Source organism: Sprattus sprattus (assembly GCF_963457725.1).
Source record: "Sprattus sprattus genome assembly, chromosome: 14".
Lineage (NCBI taxonomy): Eukaryota > Metazoa > Chordata > Actinopteri > Clupeiformes > Clupeidae > Sprattus > Sprattus sprattus.
In genome coordinates this window covers 30352645-30366947 of record NC_137912.1, presented here as the reverse complement: position 1 = coordinate 30366947, position 14303 = coordinate 30352645, and the positions used below count along the sequence as shown (strand labels likewise).

Sequence of the window (14303 nt, the reverse complement as noted above, 5' to 3'; positions counted from 1 at the left end):
CGCCAATCAACACATTGTATCCTGTACTGACTAGCCAATCAGCGGCGCTAGCTTGCTGGTAACTGGGAAAGTTGAGTGAAACAGTGTATGCAGCAGTCATGGATCAGAGACCGAGAAATGGCACAAGTAAGAAGTCCTATATTTGGAGTTGTTAATAAAGTCATTGTAAAACGCACAATCATAGTCAGTGGTTTTCACTCCACACTTCGTTACACCTGTCGTTGTATGGAAGATATTAGGATCTGCTTTGGTAGCTAACGAAAGCTAACGTTAGCATTTTCGTGACCGATCTCCTATTCACATTTAATTAAGTTAACAATGAACAGTATTCATATGACCCATTATCACGATGAGAACATTTAGCAGACAGACTGCTATTGTCTTGTTCTCCAGACACATGCAAAGTGATGGTGGGGGTATACCATTAAGTGCATATGCATCCTCAACAGCTGGATAATGACCAGCCTGATTTCAAAACCACCTTGTAATGTCATTTTCGTTTCTTTTCATGGCACTTTGGGGTAGGCTATTTGTAACCCTTTTCTGAAGTCCTTGAAAACGTTTTATTGTGTATTTTGTGTGGAAGCGAGTTTTCTAGCGTCTCAGTGGAAGAGATATATGAGACCAATTTCTTAGTTACAATGCGTTCTGCGGCCAAGCGATCTCTGAATCGCCAGAGCCTAAGATTAACTAAATAGTACAGGTGTTCATCAGCCCTTTGGGCCAGACATAAGGCATGCTTGTTTAACTTCCCCCACGGTGTTCGTACACCGAATTGTATTCAAACCGTGCGGGGGAGACCCCAGATCTCTCCCTAGGCAGAGCGGTGGCAGATTTAGATTATAACTATTGAATAATGAGCGGGCCAGCAGCAGTTGCCAGCAAGCTAGCGCTGATTGGCTAGTCAGTAGAGGATACAATGTGATGTTTGGTGCTTTAGAAAATCTGCCAAAAGCGCTGATTGGCTATTTAGAAAGGCAGTAAGGACAGTGCCAAAAAGATTTTGTAATTCGTAACAGAAATCCGTATCCCTATCCGTAATGCGTAACTGAAATCCGTATCTGCAAATAGATTTTGAAAGTGTAAATAGTTTTTGAAAGTGTAGATACATTTCGTATTTGAAATCTGTATCTGTAAATACATTTTGAAAGTGAAGATAGGTTTTGAAAGTGTAGATGGTTTCACAGATACTAAATCTATGTTACATATACAAAATCTATATTACAGATTACAAAATATTTATGGCATTGATCTGATTCCATATAAATAACAATGGCCCTCATTCTTGACAGCAGTTGGGAAGACTTTCAGAAGGACTTTCTTCTGAACTCCACTTCGGTGGATTTAGGAAAACATTTGTTTTTCTCGTCTGCGATTTCTTCTGAACTTCAGAAGACTTTCAGAACGCGAAATAGCAGTCGTAACTCTTCCGGAATCTTCTCAAATGCGACTCCACTTGCCATCTTGTGGTTATTTGAGGAATTTGAGCCCGGAAAAATGTTCTGTACATAGTTGCTTTCAGAATCTGTGAGAAAGTACTACTTTGTTACTTATAACTTTGTATGTTTCATTAATTGTTGATAGGGATGCACCGATACCACTTTTTTACAAACCGATACGAGTACGAGTATTTTTATTTGTGTACTTGCCGATACCGAGTACCGATACTTCCAACATTTGGTTTCCATGAAAGATTTTATTTTATCCTCTGCAGGTTATGTCAAGCCTATAGTACAACATTAACAGAAGGCTATCCTAAGCCAAAAATAAACAGAGCTTTCTGGTTTAAACAAAAAAAAAAGTCAATATCACATTAGACAACATGTAAATATAGACAGATGGCAATTTAATTTGCTGCATAGTTAACAACACAGTCTGCTTAACAAAAAGTGAGCAGAACTATCCTGAATAAGAACATGAGCACAGTTCAGTTACAAAAGGATCAACAACTCTCTTCCTCCCCTTCTCTCTCTCTCTCTCTCTCTGTCTGTGTGCGTGCGCGTTTTTTTCTTTTTGAAAGACGTCAGTAAAGATTGGTTGCTTTGGTCTCTTGCGCCACTGGCATGAGTGAACTTTGTGTGCTTAGCACTATGGTGCGTCTTCAGATGTTTAATCAAATTGCTTGTGTCAAACGAGGTACTTTACTGAAGACATATTTACAACCAGGCTTTTAGCTAGGATTTTTTTAGGGTGGCTCCATTTTTTTCATTTAACCTAACTCGGTGGAGCGCACGCGCGCCGCAGGCCCAACTATTGTAGGGGGGTCTGGGGGCATCCCCATCACATTTTTTATTCCTAACTGTCTGAAACGCTATTTTACTGCATTTTGAGGTGCACATTTTGTGGAATTCAGGTAATATTTTTTGATGTGTCTGTTGCAGTATTTTTGCTTAATTGTCACATATGATGTACATCAGTGTACCACACAAACTGAAAATCATACCAACACAGAAGAAATTCAAGCCAGAACTGCCATGTACATCTTGTATGTATGTATATATGCAGGGGGCTACTGGTCAGGTGATATTAACATAGTGTTAGACTTGGCTGACCCAAATAAGAAGTAAAAAAAAATGTTTTACTTTTTATGAATATCTTAGTCCCAGAGTCTTCCTTGACTAGTGATTACATATTCAATTTAGTTAATCTTTCATATATTTTGTGCAAGACCCTTAGCAGTTATTAGCTATGTTTTTTTTATATGCTACGTGTATTATATGCTAATATAGGGTGACCAGATTTGAGTTTGTGGAAAAGATGACACTTCGTCGGGGAACCTGCCCCCTCCCCCGCGACGGAGTTTTGACATATTATTGTCGTGCCTGGACAACATGAATGTACTGTTTTTACTTCATATGCATTTACTGTAGTTAATGCAATACCTTATTTCAACTGAAACACCTCATCATGTTGCTTCACTATATTTAAATCATGTACTTATAGTTCATACATGTGTAAATAGTGTTACAAATCACGGATGCGTAATATGGCTTTTTATTGCACTAAACACTAAACGCAACACAATTCAGACCCTCCAGGATTTCGCGATGTCGCGATCGCGCCAATTCACGTGAATTCAACGATTACCCGCGAATTCAGCGCGATGTAGCAATTTTAGCAAATCACCGCAATTTTCGCGCAAATTTGACAAGTCATTGTCCTCTCCCACAACTTTCTCCTGCCCCGCAGACATGGTGCAGACACTAGCAGAGTTCTAATCCGTTGTAAACAATGAGAATGGCTACACCAGGCATGGAGATTAAACACAGTTTTATGTGTAGGCTGAGATATTCATAACATTTTATTCAGTCTTACTTGTGGTCCTTTTGTAATTCCAACAGGTGCACTTCGTTGTGGATAAGTCAATCCTATGAACTTTTCCCCCTACGTGTTAAGCATAACGTAGCATAACTAGCTATGTTTTCTAGTTAACAGTCAACAGCTGTTTCCATCCCACGAGACGAACATTTGAGTGATGTCAAAGTAAAAGTCCTGTGTTCGTTTCCATAACAACAATACAAACAATATACATTTTCTGACCTAAATAAGCAAAGGGCAGAACAGCTTATTATGCTACATTTTTGTAGTACTGGTAATCTTTTGTTTGGCATGTTGGTAAGGTTATTTCAGTTTCAGTTTGTTTATTTGTTGAAGAGGGACAGTGTACATTAATAAACATTTAAAATGTAAATGCACCCAATTGTAGCCAAAAGGCTAGTTTCCATTGGCAGTACCCCTGCCAGAGTGTTAATGGCTAAACATATACACATATACATATACAAATTGAAATAAAATAAAATACCAAAAACCGGATTTTGAACATTAAACAGCAGTTCTTAAATGTGATCAGATTGTCCCAACTTAAAAGTCTGTATTTTTGGAGGACAGAACAGTGATGGTGTGAATTAGGTTTTTTTATCAAGTATTTTGAGAGCCTGTTTGTAAAGAGACATGACTGGTTTAAGAGTAGCGGAGTTTGCAGTAGACCAGGTGGGTAAGCAGCAGTTAATGTGAGATAAAATCAATGAGAACATATACATTTTAGCAGCCTCAGTGGACATGTGATTTCTAAGATGCCAAAAGTTTGCCAAGGTGAATTTTACATTTATTTTAGAGGACCATTTTTCAACGGTTTGGTTCTTTAGAGAATGTTTGTTTATTAATTATTTATTTTTCAACAAATAACTCAATTATGGAAAATAAGCAACTTTTTATCGCAACTTTCACGTGCGCCCGCAATTTCATCGCAACAAACACCTAAAAACACGGCAATTTTCACCGCAACTTTTTGGAAAAGACCCCGCGAAATCAGTCATTTACGGCCGCAACTATCACAGAAAAGGCCCGCGAAATCCTGGGGGGACTGACAATTTCAAAATGGCACAGGCTTTATGCCCTGTTGCAAGTTATCTCGAACAGACTGTGTTCCGTCACATACCTGTGTAAACTAGGGCTGTCAAAATTGCTCAAAAATGACATTTGAATGTTCGTTTGGAAAAAAATCACGAATTCGAACTATTCGAATATCTGGTTGCCTATTTTACGCAGTTGCCGTCAATACGTCAATAATGCGAAAAAAAGCTGTCTCGGACTTTGCCGAGAACATTGCGTTACAGCAGCTTTCACCAACCAGACTACTAGCTTCCCTGCTCTACTTCGGATGCTTATTGAATGGCATAGCCTGTGTAAGTCCAGCTCAGAACAGTTGTGAATAAGAAAGAATAAATGTCCCATGTCTGTTGTCTTGCACAGACAACCAATTGAAATCGCCAGGAACAAAAATGATGAACGTAGGCTATATGTATTTTGTAATGTAGTGCAACAGTGGCTAAATTGATGGGTTATTCTCAATGAAAAAAAAAACATTAGGCTATAAGAACGATCATCGCAAGCAGCACTGCTTCCTTACTTTAAAACGAGGGACATTGCGAAAAGACAGAGGCTCATTCACAAAGCAGATAGGCGCTTGTACCGCGGGAGTGTTTTTTCACATTCGAATATTATCCCACTTCTGACACCATGTATTGACACCATGTATTGACTATTACCCGGTATCCACATATACTGCAAGTTCAGGAGTCTTTATTAAATCAACCGTCTTCCACTCAGGTACGTTACACTAGTTTCCGGTTCACGCATCATTTCACAATAAGAGTCCTGATAAGATCAGTACTAAACATTACATGAGGGACATCGCGAACAGACAGAGGCTCATTCACAAAGCAGATAGAGGCGCTTGTACCGCGGGAGTGTTTTTTCACATTCGAATATTAATTTTCACGTTCGAATTCGCGTTTTTGGATACCATTCGAACGAATATTCGAAGTTCGAATATTCGTTGACAGCCCTAGTGTAAATGCAGTCCCAACACAGAACAACGACATGCAATTAGTAGGCCTACAGTAAGGAACATTGTTGAGCACTAGTGCATTACAAACAGAAAGTATGCGCCCGCCGCACGGCATTATGGGGCGACTATGCCGGCACGTTACAATAGGCTATGTATTTACTGAATTAAAATAATTTCAGCTTGTCCCATGTCAATGTGTTTACGTGCTGATCTGAAGTCACGTTGGTAGGATTTGGGTATAAATACATTTTTATTTTAAGATATTCTTGTAATAGGCTTACCCGAACCAGTGGACAAAAAATTCAACCCGCGTCAACACTTCAAAAGTAGCCCGCGGGAAAACTGCGGACCTGGCAACACTGCCGTTAACGTTCACGCATTAGACATGTCTGTGTAGTGCTACGTGAACTATCTGTTCATTTCAATCTGTTATTATTTTCTTTTGTGATTGAAATATTATTACCGGAAAAACAGGGGATGAAAAACTCAGGGCGTCTGTAGGGCGTCTGCCTTAAAGTAGTGCGTCCAATTTTTTATTATTTTAGAACAGTGCGTCCGAACGACGCACGGACACATGCCTGTTTACAACTGATCCCTAAGAAATAGCCGGAGGCTCCCTGAGAAAATGTGTTTACTGCCAGGACAAATGGCGACAAGTGCAACAACAGAGTACCTCCGTTTACGTCATTTCCGTTTTTTAACGCGGGCGGAAGTCAGTAGCTCAGTGGCGCGGCATTCAAATGTTGATTATAATTTTATTGTGTATATTTTTAGTAAACATGTATATCGATTATGTAATACCACCTTTGTTCTATTTATTTCAAAAATGTTGTATTGAGGTGTCATATGCACTTTAAGTTCAATAACCAATCAAACGCCACCCCTGCCTTTTCTGCACCTGAAGCATCGTAGAAGGACTGAGGAGCAATTTGATGAATCTGACAAACAGTATATGGGATTAGCATTGGGGCCTGCACCTTTAACAAGACATTGTGTTAGTGAAAATCTTTCACAACCAAACAATGTATTTCTTCTCATTTTCTATTTCTCTGACTTTTGGAATTAAAGTGTATTCATTTTTTTTGTTGGGGGCAGGATACAAGGGAGAGCGCAGCCTCTACATTACAGACCAACAAGAGTGGTTTTCACCTCTTTAACGTGCTCCAGAACCCACATGTGGAGGATGAACTTGGCATATTGGGCACACAGGAGAAACACAGAGGGACCTATGGGCTCTCCCAAGATGGCACCAGTGAGGAGGATTCTGCAAGACTCTCATTGGACCCCAAATATCTTTCTCAAAGCTTTCATGAAGAGGAGGAGGAGGCTGGAAGTTGGAGCAACTGTCCTGAAGACGTGGAGTTCCATCAAGGTTAATCACCACATCAGTGACAATATATTGTGTTCAGTTAAACAGTTTCCCAGATAGCCCTTATATCCACTGTTAGGAAAAATAATAATTCACTTATAACTGTAATATATTTGTTGTCTGTCATTAGTAAATTCCATTCTGCTTTAAGGTGAAAATGAGGCACACAGAGTTGTGTATCAGAACGACGAAGGGAAGTGGGTGACTGATCTGGCATACTACTCATCATTTGAGAAAGAGCTGGGAAGCCATACGTCTAAGGACCTAGGCAGCCAGTTTCAAAAGGAAGAGTTTGTCGGTGGCAGTAAGTGTAGAAGTTGCAATTCTCAACCAAGATGAGATTTCAGTGTTGCGGTATATTAATTTTAAAAAGACTATAGGTATCTTGATCACTGTATCATTTTTGGCACTTAGGTAACGCCTTTGAAAAAATCACAGAGGACCAAGAAGTGTTTGAGAAAGAGCACAGATTCATTCAGGTCTGCATCTCCTTCATCTACATTTATCAAGAGTGATGTTTTCTACAGGTCATTAGATTCAAATAAGGGTATTAGACAAGGGCGTTCCTTTTATTTTTCTAGGTTCTTGTCTAAATGTATTATGTCATTTTGGTAAATGGTAGGGTGTTGTATGTGACTCTTCTCCTAGGAGGAGCAGATGGAGCCTAATGCCACCTTGGGTATGGGAGATCCCTCCTGGAAACTGCCAACAAGTAGTCATATTCTCATGAGGGCTTCCCAGATTTCTTCTGACTTTGAGAGAGGTAATCAAAGTTACCAACGACTGTCTTTGGGAGAATTCTTCGAGCGAAGATCGGAAGCCCTTGGCTGCCTTGGAAATGAAGAGGAGGCTGTTAAACGGGTGTGTGTACATTGACTAGACTTTTGAACCATTTTAGATGTATTTGTTTTGTATTATTATTTTATATTAAGATTAAGTGTGTCCAGTAATACATTCAGTTAGTACCTAGAGTCATTAACCTTCTGGATATTTTCATCTTTGGTACACATTAAGCTACAATACCATGCAAATAATTTTCAAAAATTCCCACTAAATATTGAGATCGAAAAAAGTAGTTTTGGGCTTGTGTTGGGAGAAAAGTTTATCCTGGGCATTTTTACGACCGCAAATTTGAGATTAAGTATGGCAAATGTACAATGTCAAAAAATGCTTATTGTGTTTGGAGTGAAGGTTATAATAGTTTTGCATTTTTCACTAGTTTTTATTTCGTTTTGACTTTTTGTTTTCAATTTCAGTTTAGTTATCATTAGTTTTTAAAGCGGGTTTGCTAGTTTAGTTTAGTTTCTATTTTTTGAAAATGCTTAGTTTGAGTTTAGTTTTTATTAGTTTCACTTTTAGTTTTAGTCTTTACTGCGTAATGTATCAGACCGATGGGGGGGGGGGGGGGGGGGGGGGGGGGGGTTGGGGTGCAGGTCAGAGAAGATTAATTTTTTGCTTGCAGAACAAAAGATACAAGCTATAATAAGTAATACAAGCTCATCAAAACATACCATTTAGCATTTTATATTCACTTAGGACAGATGAACAGCCATCCACAAAAAAACAACTATGAAAGATGTGTGTCAGTCAAAATTTGCGCATGTCCTGTTCAAACAAACCGGAGAGAGCGAGGCAGCGACGGGCTGTGCCGCATCTCGGATTACGTAATCACTCACAAACTGGGTTGAGCGCATGCGTAGAACTATTTAGTTTTGCTGACCTCAAACCCGCAGTGAAAAAGCACGGAGAGGCAAACAGGCAAAAAGTACCTCTCGTAAAGGGGATTATGCTTGTACTGCCGTTGTTCTTCCTCTTCACTTTTTATTGGACATTGACTGCAAAAATGGACGATTCTATACTAAGTGAAAACATTTCTCAAAACCGTACTTTCAATCCAAACGTGAAGTGATCAATAATGGGAGACCAATGCCCTACCTAAAAGGTATGCTTAAAACAACGGGAGAGATGATATCTCGATCGACGTCTCGCATTCAAAGCCAAATTACTTTGAAAATATTTGGAACCTCAAGAATAGATTTGGTTTTGGGTGTACACGGAGACAGTAGGGGGAGGGGGGCTTCTCACTCCTCATTCGCTAACATTACATTGATATCAGAGAAAGCCCTTGCTCCGTTGATTTCCCATTATTTCTCTTAGGATTGTTTGATGTCTATGTGAAGCCATTTAACACCACACAAGTGCTTGTTATCACGTTGGTGACCTGATTTTGAGAAATTAAACTTAAATTGCAGCTCAAGTTGTGTTTCCTGGTTGATGTTATCTAGTTGCTCCGCTAGCTGATTAGCTAGCTAAGGACTAATAACCTTAAACGGTTTAAATGGAAGAATTAAATGTGCATGACATAACTCGTTATCTAGCTGATGTTTAAGTCTCGTCGATTTAACTCTTCAAATTATATTGGGAAAAGGTAGAAACCCTCAGGGTGCCTGCCTGTGCAACTGCATGAAAGACTTCATATTCACGAGTGCATAATCACACATTCACACGAGTTCAACACAAGCTAGCAGCAATTGCCAACTGTGTGTATCTACCCTACCTATGTGTGTGTGTGTGAAGAATGCTGAAAAAACAACCAGTAGTCAATGTGCAAGCTGCCAATCGAATGCTGATTTAATATACTGTATTGGGTTTATACATTTTGTAAATCTAACTCTGAAAGAGTCTGTGCCTCACCAGCCAGGAACCCCACCGCACATCACTGTTCCAGGTAATCCCAAATAGAAACTCTGTCGCTTTCTCCCGAATTTTGCCGCTATGATACCAGGCGAGGGGCGTGTACTTAAAGCGGTATAGAGATTCCTAATGTGACGTCATGAACGCAACGCATTTTGGGAATCCGCGGCACAAACAAGTCGGCGCGAGCATAGACATGTACACTCATAGATATATGGATGCTGGAAATTGGGCAACAGGTTGATGTCCCCGACCAGTCGCTGTGCTCATAGGGATCAACTCCTTTGAGTTTTTCGATATACCTTGTCTTTGTGTCTTTTTATTTAATTTTAGTCTGTATGGACAATGTTTAATTTCTCTCGCTGCATTTGGTGTGATTTTGAAGTGCTTGAAGCCGCTAACTGACCGCTTACAGCTACTGTATGTTCAATACGTACTAGACCAGTTCGCTTCTTGCTGCTTGGACTTCAATTGTTTTCAAGCAGCAAGCAGCGACCTGGCCAAACGTACCCACAATTCTATGCGTTTCATGACGTATATTAGCAATCCTTATAGAGGAAGATAAGACTTGAAGATTGACTTGACTATGTATGAAATACATTGACAAAACGAAAACTAAAGACATTTTATCTATAATTCTATTTTATTTCAGTTAGTTTTGTAAAGACACTACAGTTTCAGTTAGTTATCGTTTTTTGATAAAGCTTTGTTTTTATTTTTATTTCAGTTAACGACAAAAAGAAAAAATAACACCTCGTTTTCGTTTTTTCGTTAGTTTTCGTTAACGATTATAACCCTGGCTACGCACAAGAACTATTTGATGAAGGCACAATGTGGAGATGATATTCAATCAGATTAAGTACTTGAAAGATAAGATAATTTAAAGGTATGGCAATGCAGGCTGAAGCCAATACCTGTGACTCCTGGGCCTCCCTAGTTTGAGCTAAAGCACAGGTGTGGAAACACTGACATTAAACATGATGGCCAGTAACCGTGTCGGAAAGCTTTATTCTAAAGGTAGTTTGGGATGCTCTCATGTGGCGGTTTTTCATGCTGGTCCTGAAGTTTGAAGTGATTTCCTTGCTCTCACATTTCTAGCCCTCATTTGGATACACTATAACATCTCCAGAGAAGAGGGAACCCTTTGCTCTAATTCGACTCTCAGACTTCGCCTCAAGCTCTTTCCACAGTGAAACCATTGTGCTCAGTGAAGCAGATGATACCATGAATGCAGGTAAGATATTAATCTAGATGATATCTTGATCCTCCTTATTGGATGACATTTCAAGTAAATATTTCTTCATTTTGGAGATACATAGTGCAGCAATGCAGGCTTTTTTCATACTGACATCTGTGAATTTAATGCAATACCTTTCAACTTCAGATGTTTTCACATGTAAGCATCAGGTATTGCTTTCTTTGTGGCCAAGTAGTATGTGAAAAGGGGGCAACAGACTGAACAAACAAGTTATGATGAGTCAGCTAACTGTTCATTTCTGTTTATAGCCTATTTATGCTAAATAGCAATTATTTTTCCTGCCTTCCCCAAGGTGTTCTGTTTGGCTAAATAAATGACAGAAAACTGAGGAACTATTGTGTTGTTCAAACGGCCAATGATGTTGATGAACGCAATCGTTACTTGGCGAAATTCACTCCCATTTTAATTCGGCTTTTCCCACTTATTTTGCTCCTCTGTGTAATTCCTGCCTGCCTCCATAGAATAATCCAGAACTTGGCTATGCTCACTTTGCTAACATGGGAATGCAGTATTAGTTACAGGGGCTGTACTATATTTGATCACTCATAAGCTTCACTTTCTGCACAAGTAGATGACTTAGAGAAGACCCTGGTCGACAATAAGGGGACGGACAATGTGAAGGTAGGTTCATGAAGGCCAATGGGATCTGCATGTAAAGCATCCTTATTCATTATTTTTCATGCTTAGATTCACTTTTTACAGGTACAATCAGCCATTCTTAGCCCTCACACTATTTTGCCCATCACAGTCCTCTAGCTGTCCGTTTGCACTAAAAACAACTCCAGTATTTTTACGCAGTCCTGAATCTGTAAATGTTGACATTGAGGTTTTAATTGAGCCATAAGCAATCCTAGCCAATCAACACGGTGCTTCACGAACACAGAATTGGGCTCAGAACATCAACAACCTTAAGCGAAACAGACCAGACCTTTAATGTATTCTTTATCTGAAATTGGTCAAACAGATACACGATTCTAAACTGAAATGCATGTGGAATTGGTGTCAATCCAGTGTTGTGTTGTGTAGAGCAAGTTTGGTGTCAATCCAGTGTAGTGTAGAGCAAGTTTGGTGTCAATCCAGTGTAGTGTAGTAGACTGTAGAGCAATTTTGAGGAATTGAGGCATGGCTCCAAATGCCTAGTAGATGTTAAAATAACTGCCAGCAGTACACGCTCACGTAGTGAGCTCTATTACCAGACCAGTGCTCACTATGTGAATGCTGCTTTTACTATGCTACTTTGGGATTCCTCTCTATCTGCAGTGTCCTAAAGAGAAGGGGCTGGACTAAAATTGAAGTCGGGGAAGAGGGGAAAGTTAGATGCATGCTTCAGGCATCAGGTCTTGCCACAGATCAGTTGTAATGGGCGTATTGTAATCAGACTCAGTTTTTTTATTTACTGCACACAGGGGGAATGTTCATTTTATAGACTGCACAAAAGCATCCATGAACCCCTGGTGGGGGTAAGCAGCGTTCTCTTCCATGCATGCATTATTTTGCATAGTGTTCCCATCATGAGTATAGTTGAGTATCGTCTCTGTAGCAGTGGAGACAAGACGCTTTGTGAGTGGATAATCAGACCCAAGGAGGTGGTGCACATTGCAAAGAGATGAATATTTCAAAACCTAACGCTACATTTTGATATCATCTTCTCCTCACTGATTGATTTTGCCCCATACAGGGAATGCTGAAATGACCATTGGTTACCTCTGTTCAGACTGTAATTGGAATTCTGTAGAAGATGCCTGAATGTGAATGATGTTAAGACTGATATCTCATTGTCATTGGAAGCATCACATCCTAGTGTGTATATATCCCAAATTGAAATTCAAAGACAAAATAGCTGTGACATGGAGCCTAAATGCTTACTTTTGAACTCATTTTCACCCCTCAGGATTTGAAACTCACTGCCATGTTGGAAGAGGATTGTGATACAAAGGAGACCACAGTTTTGAGAACCGACTCATCCAAGACCATGGATAATGTACAACTAAGCATCAGCACAATTGCCTCTGCAATTGCAAATGCCTCCATGACTTCTGACCCAGCCCAGCTTGCTGCTATGATCATTGAGCTGTCACAGAAGAGCCACTTCAAGAGTAAACAAACTAAGGACAACCAAAATGCAAGCCTGTTACCTGATCAGAGCAGCGTGACAGCAGCACAACAGACCCATATTGCAGGCAATAGTAGTATATCTGACATGGAGAAATACCTCAAGAGAGTTGAACTTTCAGCCAGTGACAGCGAAGTGTATGGTTCCCAGTCCTGCGTCGACATTCTTGGTTTGACTGGCGGCCAAGATGTCTCCGATCAGATAGTGGAACCTCCTATTGAGAATGATCTAGACACCGGGATTCAGTCTGATGAGAGAAAAGGTGCCATCGCTCAACCTAAGGGCAGCTGCTTACCAACTGCTTTGAAAATGATGAGTTCCATGAACTGCAACTTGCAGAATACTGGAGAGCCCCCTCTCAAATCTGAAGATTTGGCAGAATGCAAGCCTGAATCAGCAAAGTCAAAGGTGCTTATAGACTCTGACAGAATCCTGACGTCCCAAGGCATCTTTCCTGCTCCACTTAGTATCAAAGGTAATGACCACCTCTTCTGGTAGCACTTTAAGTAGTTGTGGTGGTCAAACAGTGATCCCCTTCACTCGAGAGTACTAGAAATCTATGCAACTCACTCCGGACAATAAGGATCTTTTTAGCTAGTCAGACAAGACTTGAAATAATTTACATCCAGACACACCATACTGTAATGGTATATGTTCGTTTTTGCAGTTTTGATATAATGTAATATGTTAACTTGTATCTTTACATAAAATGATGACCCATATCCAATTCCAGTGTGTCATTTTGTGTGTCTAGCAGATGCATTGAAGTCATCTCCTGAGCACAGTACCCCTTCTGCCCGTGCACCACCATCTTCCTTTAGGCCCTCCACTTCTCCTCTGACACACTCAAGCCCTAGCCAGGCCTCCTCCGACACCAGAGATGGGTACGTTTATTTTAGAATATATTTGGCAGTGTACGTTAGTTTTATTGACTGACTTTTTTTTTCTATTCTTCAGGGTACCACTGTTGCAGTTCTATAGAAGGTTTATTGATCAGTATGCTCTTATATGTCTTGTGTCAGTAGAACGAACAGTATGCTCTTATGTGTCGTGTTAGTAGAACGATTAGTGTGCTCTTCCATGCCTTGTGTCAGTAGAACGAACAGTATGCTCTTACATGTCTTGTGTCAGTAGAACGATTAGTGTGCTTTTGTGTGTCAGTAGAACGAACAGTATGCTCTTCCATGTCTTGTGTCAGTAGAACGATTAGTGTGCTTTTGTGTGTCAGTAGAACGATCAGTGTGCTCTTGTGTGTCAGTAGAACGATCAGTGTTCTCTTATGTGTCTTGTAGAGTTTTGTCATCGGTCTCATCAGAGGACCTCATGAAGACCTCCCCCAGAGACCCTCCTTCTCCAGAATTACTCCAGAACAACTCCAATCTCAGTTTTTGTCGACTTACTTACCTCTCCATCAATGATGGGCAAGATACTGCAGATCACAAGGTAGGTTTGTTATTCTTCAAAGTAGTTGGTAAACTCTGGGCAAAATAGGGATAATATGGCATTGCATAGGCATGAT

General features: G+C 40.0%; 1 protein-coding gene across 1 annotated transcript in view; it reads left to right on the top strand.

The window, feature by feature from the left end:
- cep192 (centrosomal protein 192) overlaps window positions 1–14303 on the top strand; it is a gene marked incomplete at its 3' end in the record, with an annotated part of 74481 nt that overhangs the window by 9863 nt on the left and 50315 nt on the right. The window contains exons 5-13 of the mRNA XM_080851764.1: window positions 6446–6722; window positions 6871–7023; window positions 7134–7198; window positions 7368–7580; window positions 10512–10647; window positions 11243–11292; window positions 12563–13259; window positions 13539–13668; window positions 14077–14227. Of these exons, the coding sequence (XP_080707890.1) occupies window positions 6446–6722; window positions 6871–7023; window positions 7134–7198; window positions 7368–7580; window positions 10512–10647; window positions 11243–11292; window positions 12563–13259; window positions 13539–13668; window positions 14077–14227 (1872 nt within the window). The remainder of the gene's footprint in view (window positions 1–6445; window positions 6723–6870; window positions 7024–7133; window positions 7199–7367; window positions 7581–10511; window positions 10648–11242; window positions 11293–12562; window positions 13260–13538; window positions 13669–14076; window positions 14228–14303) is intronic.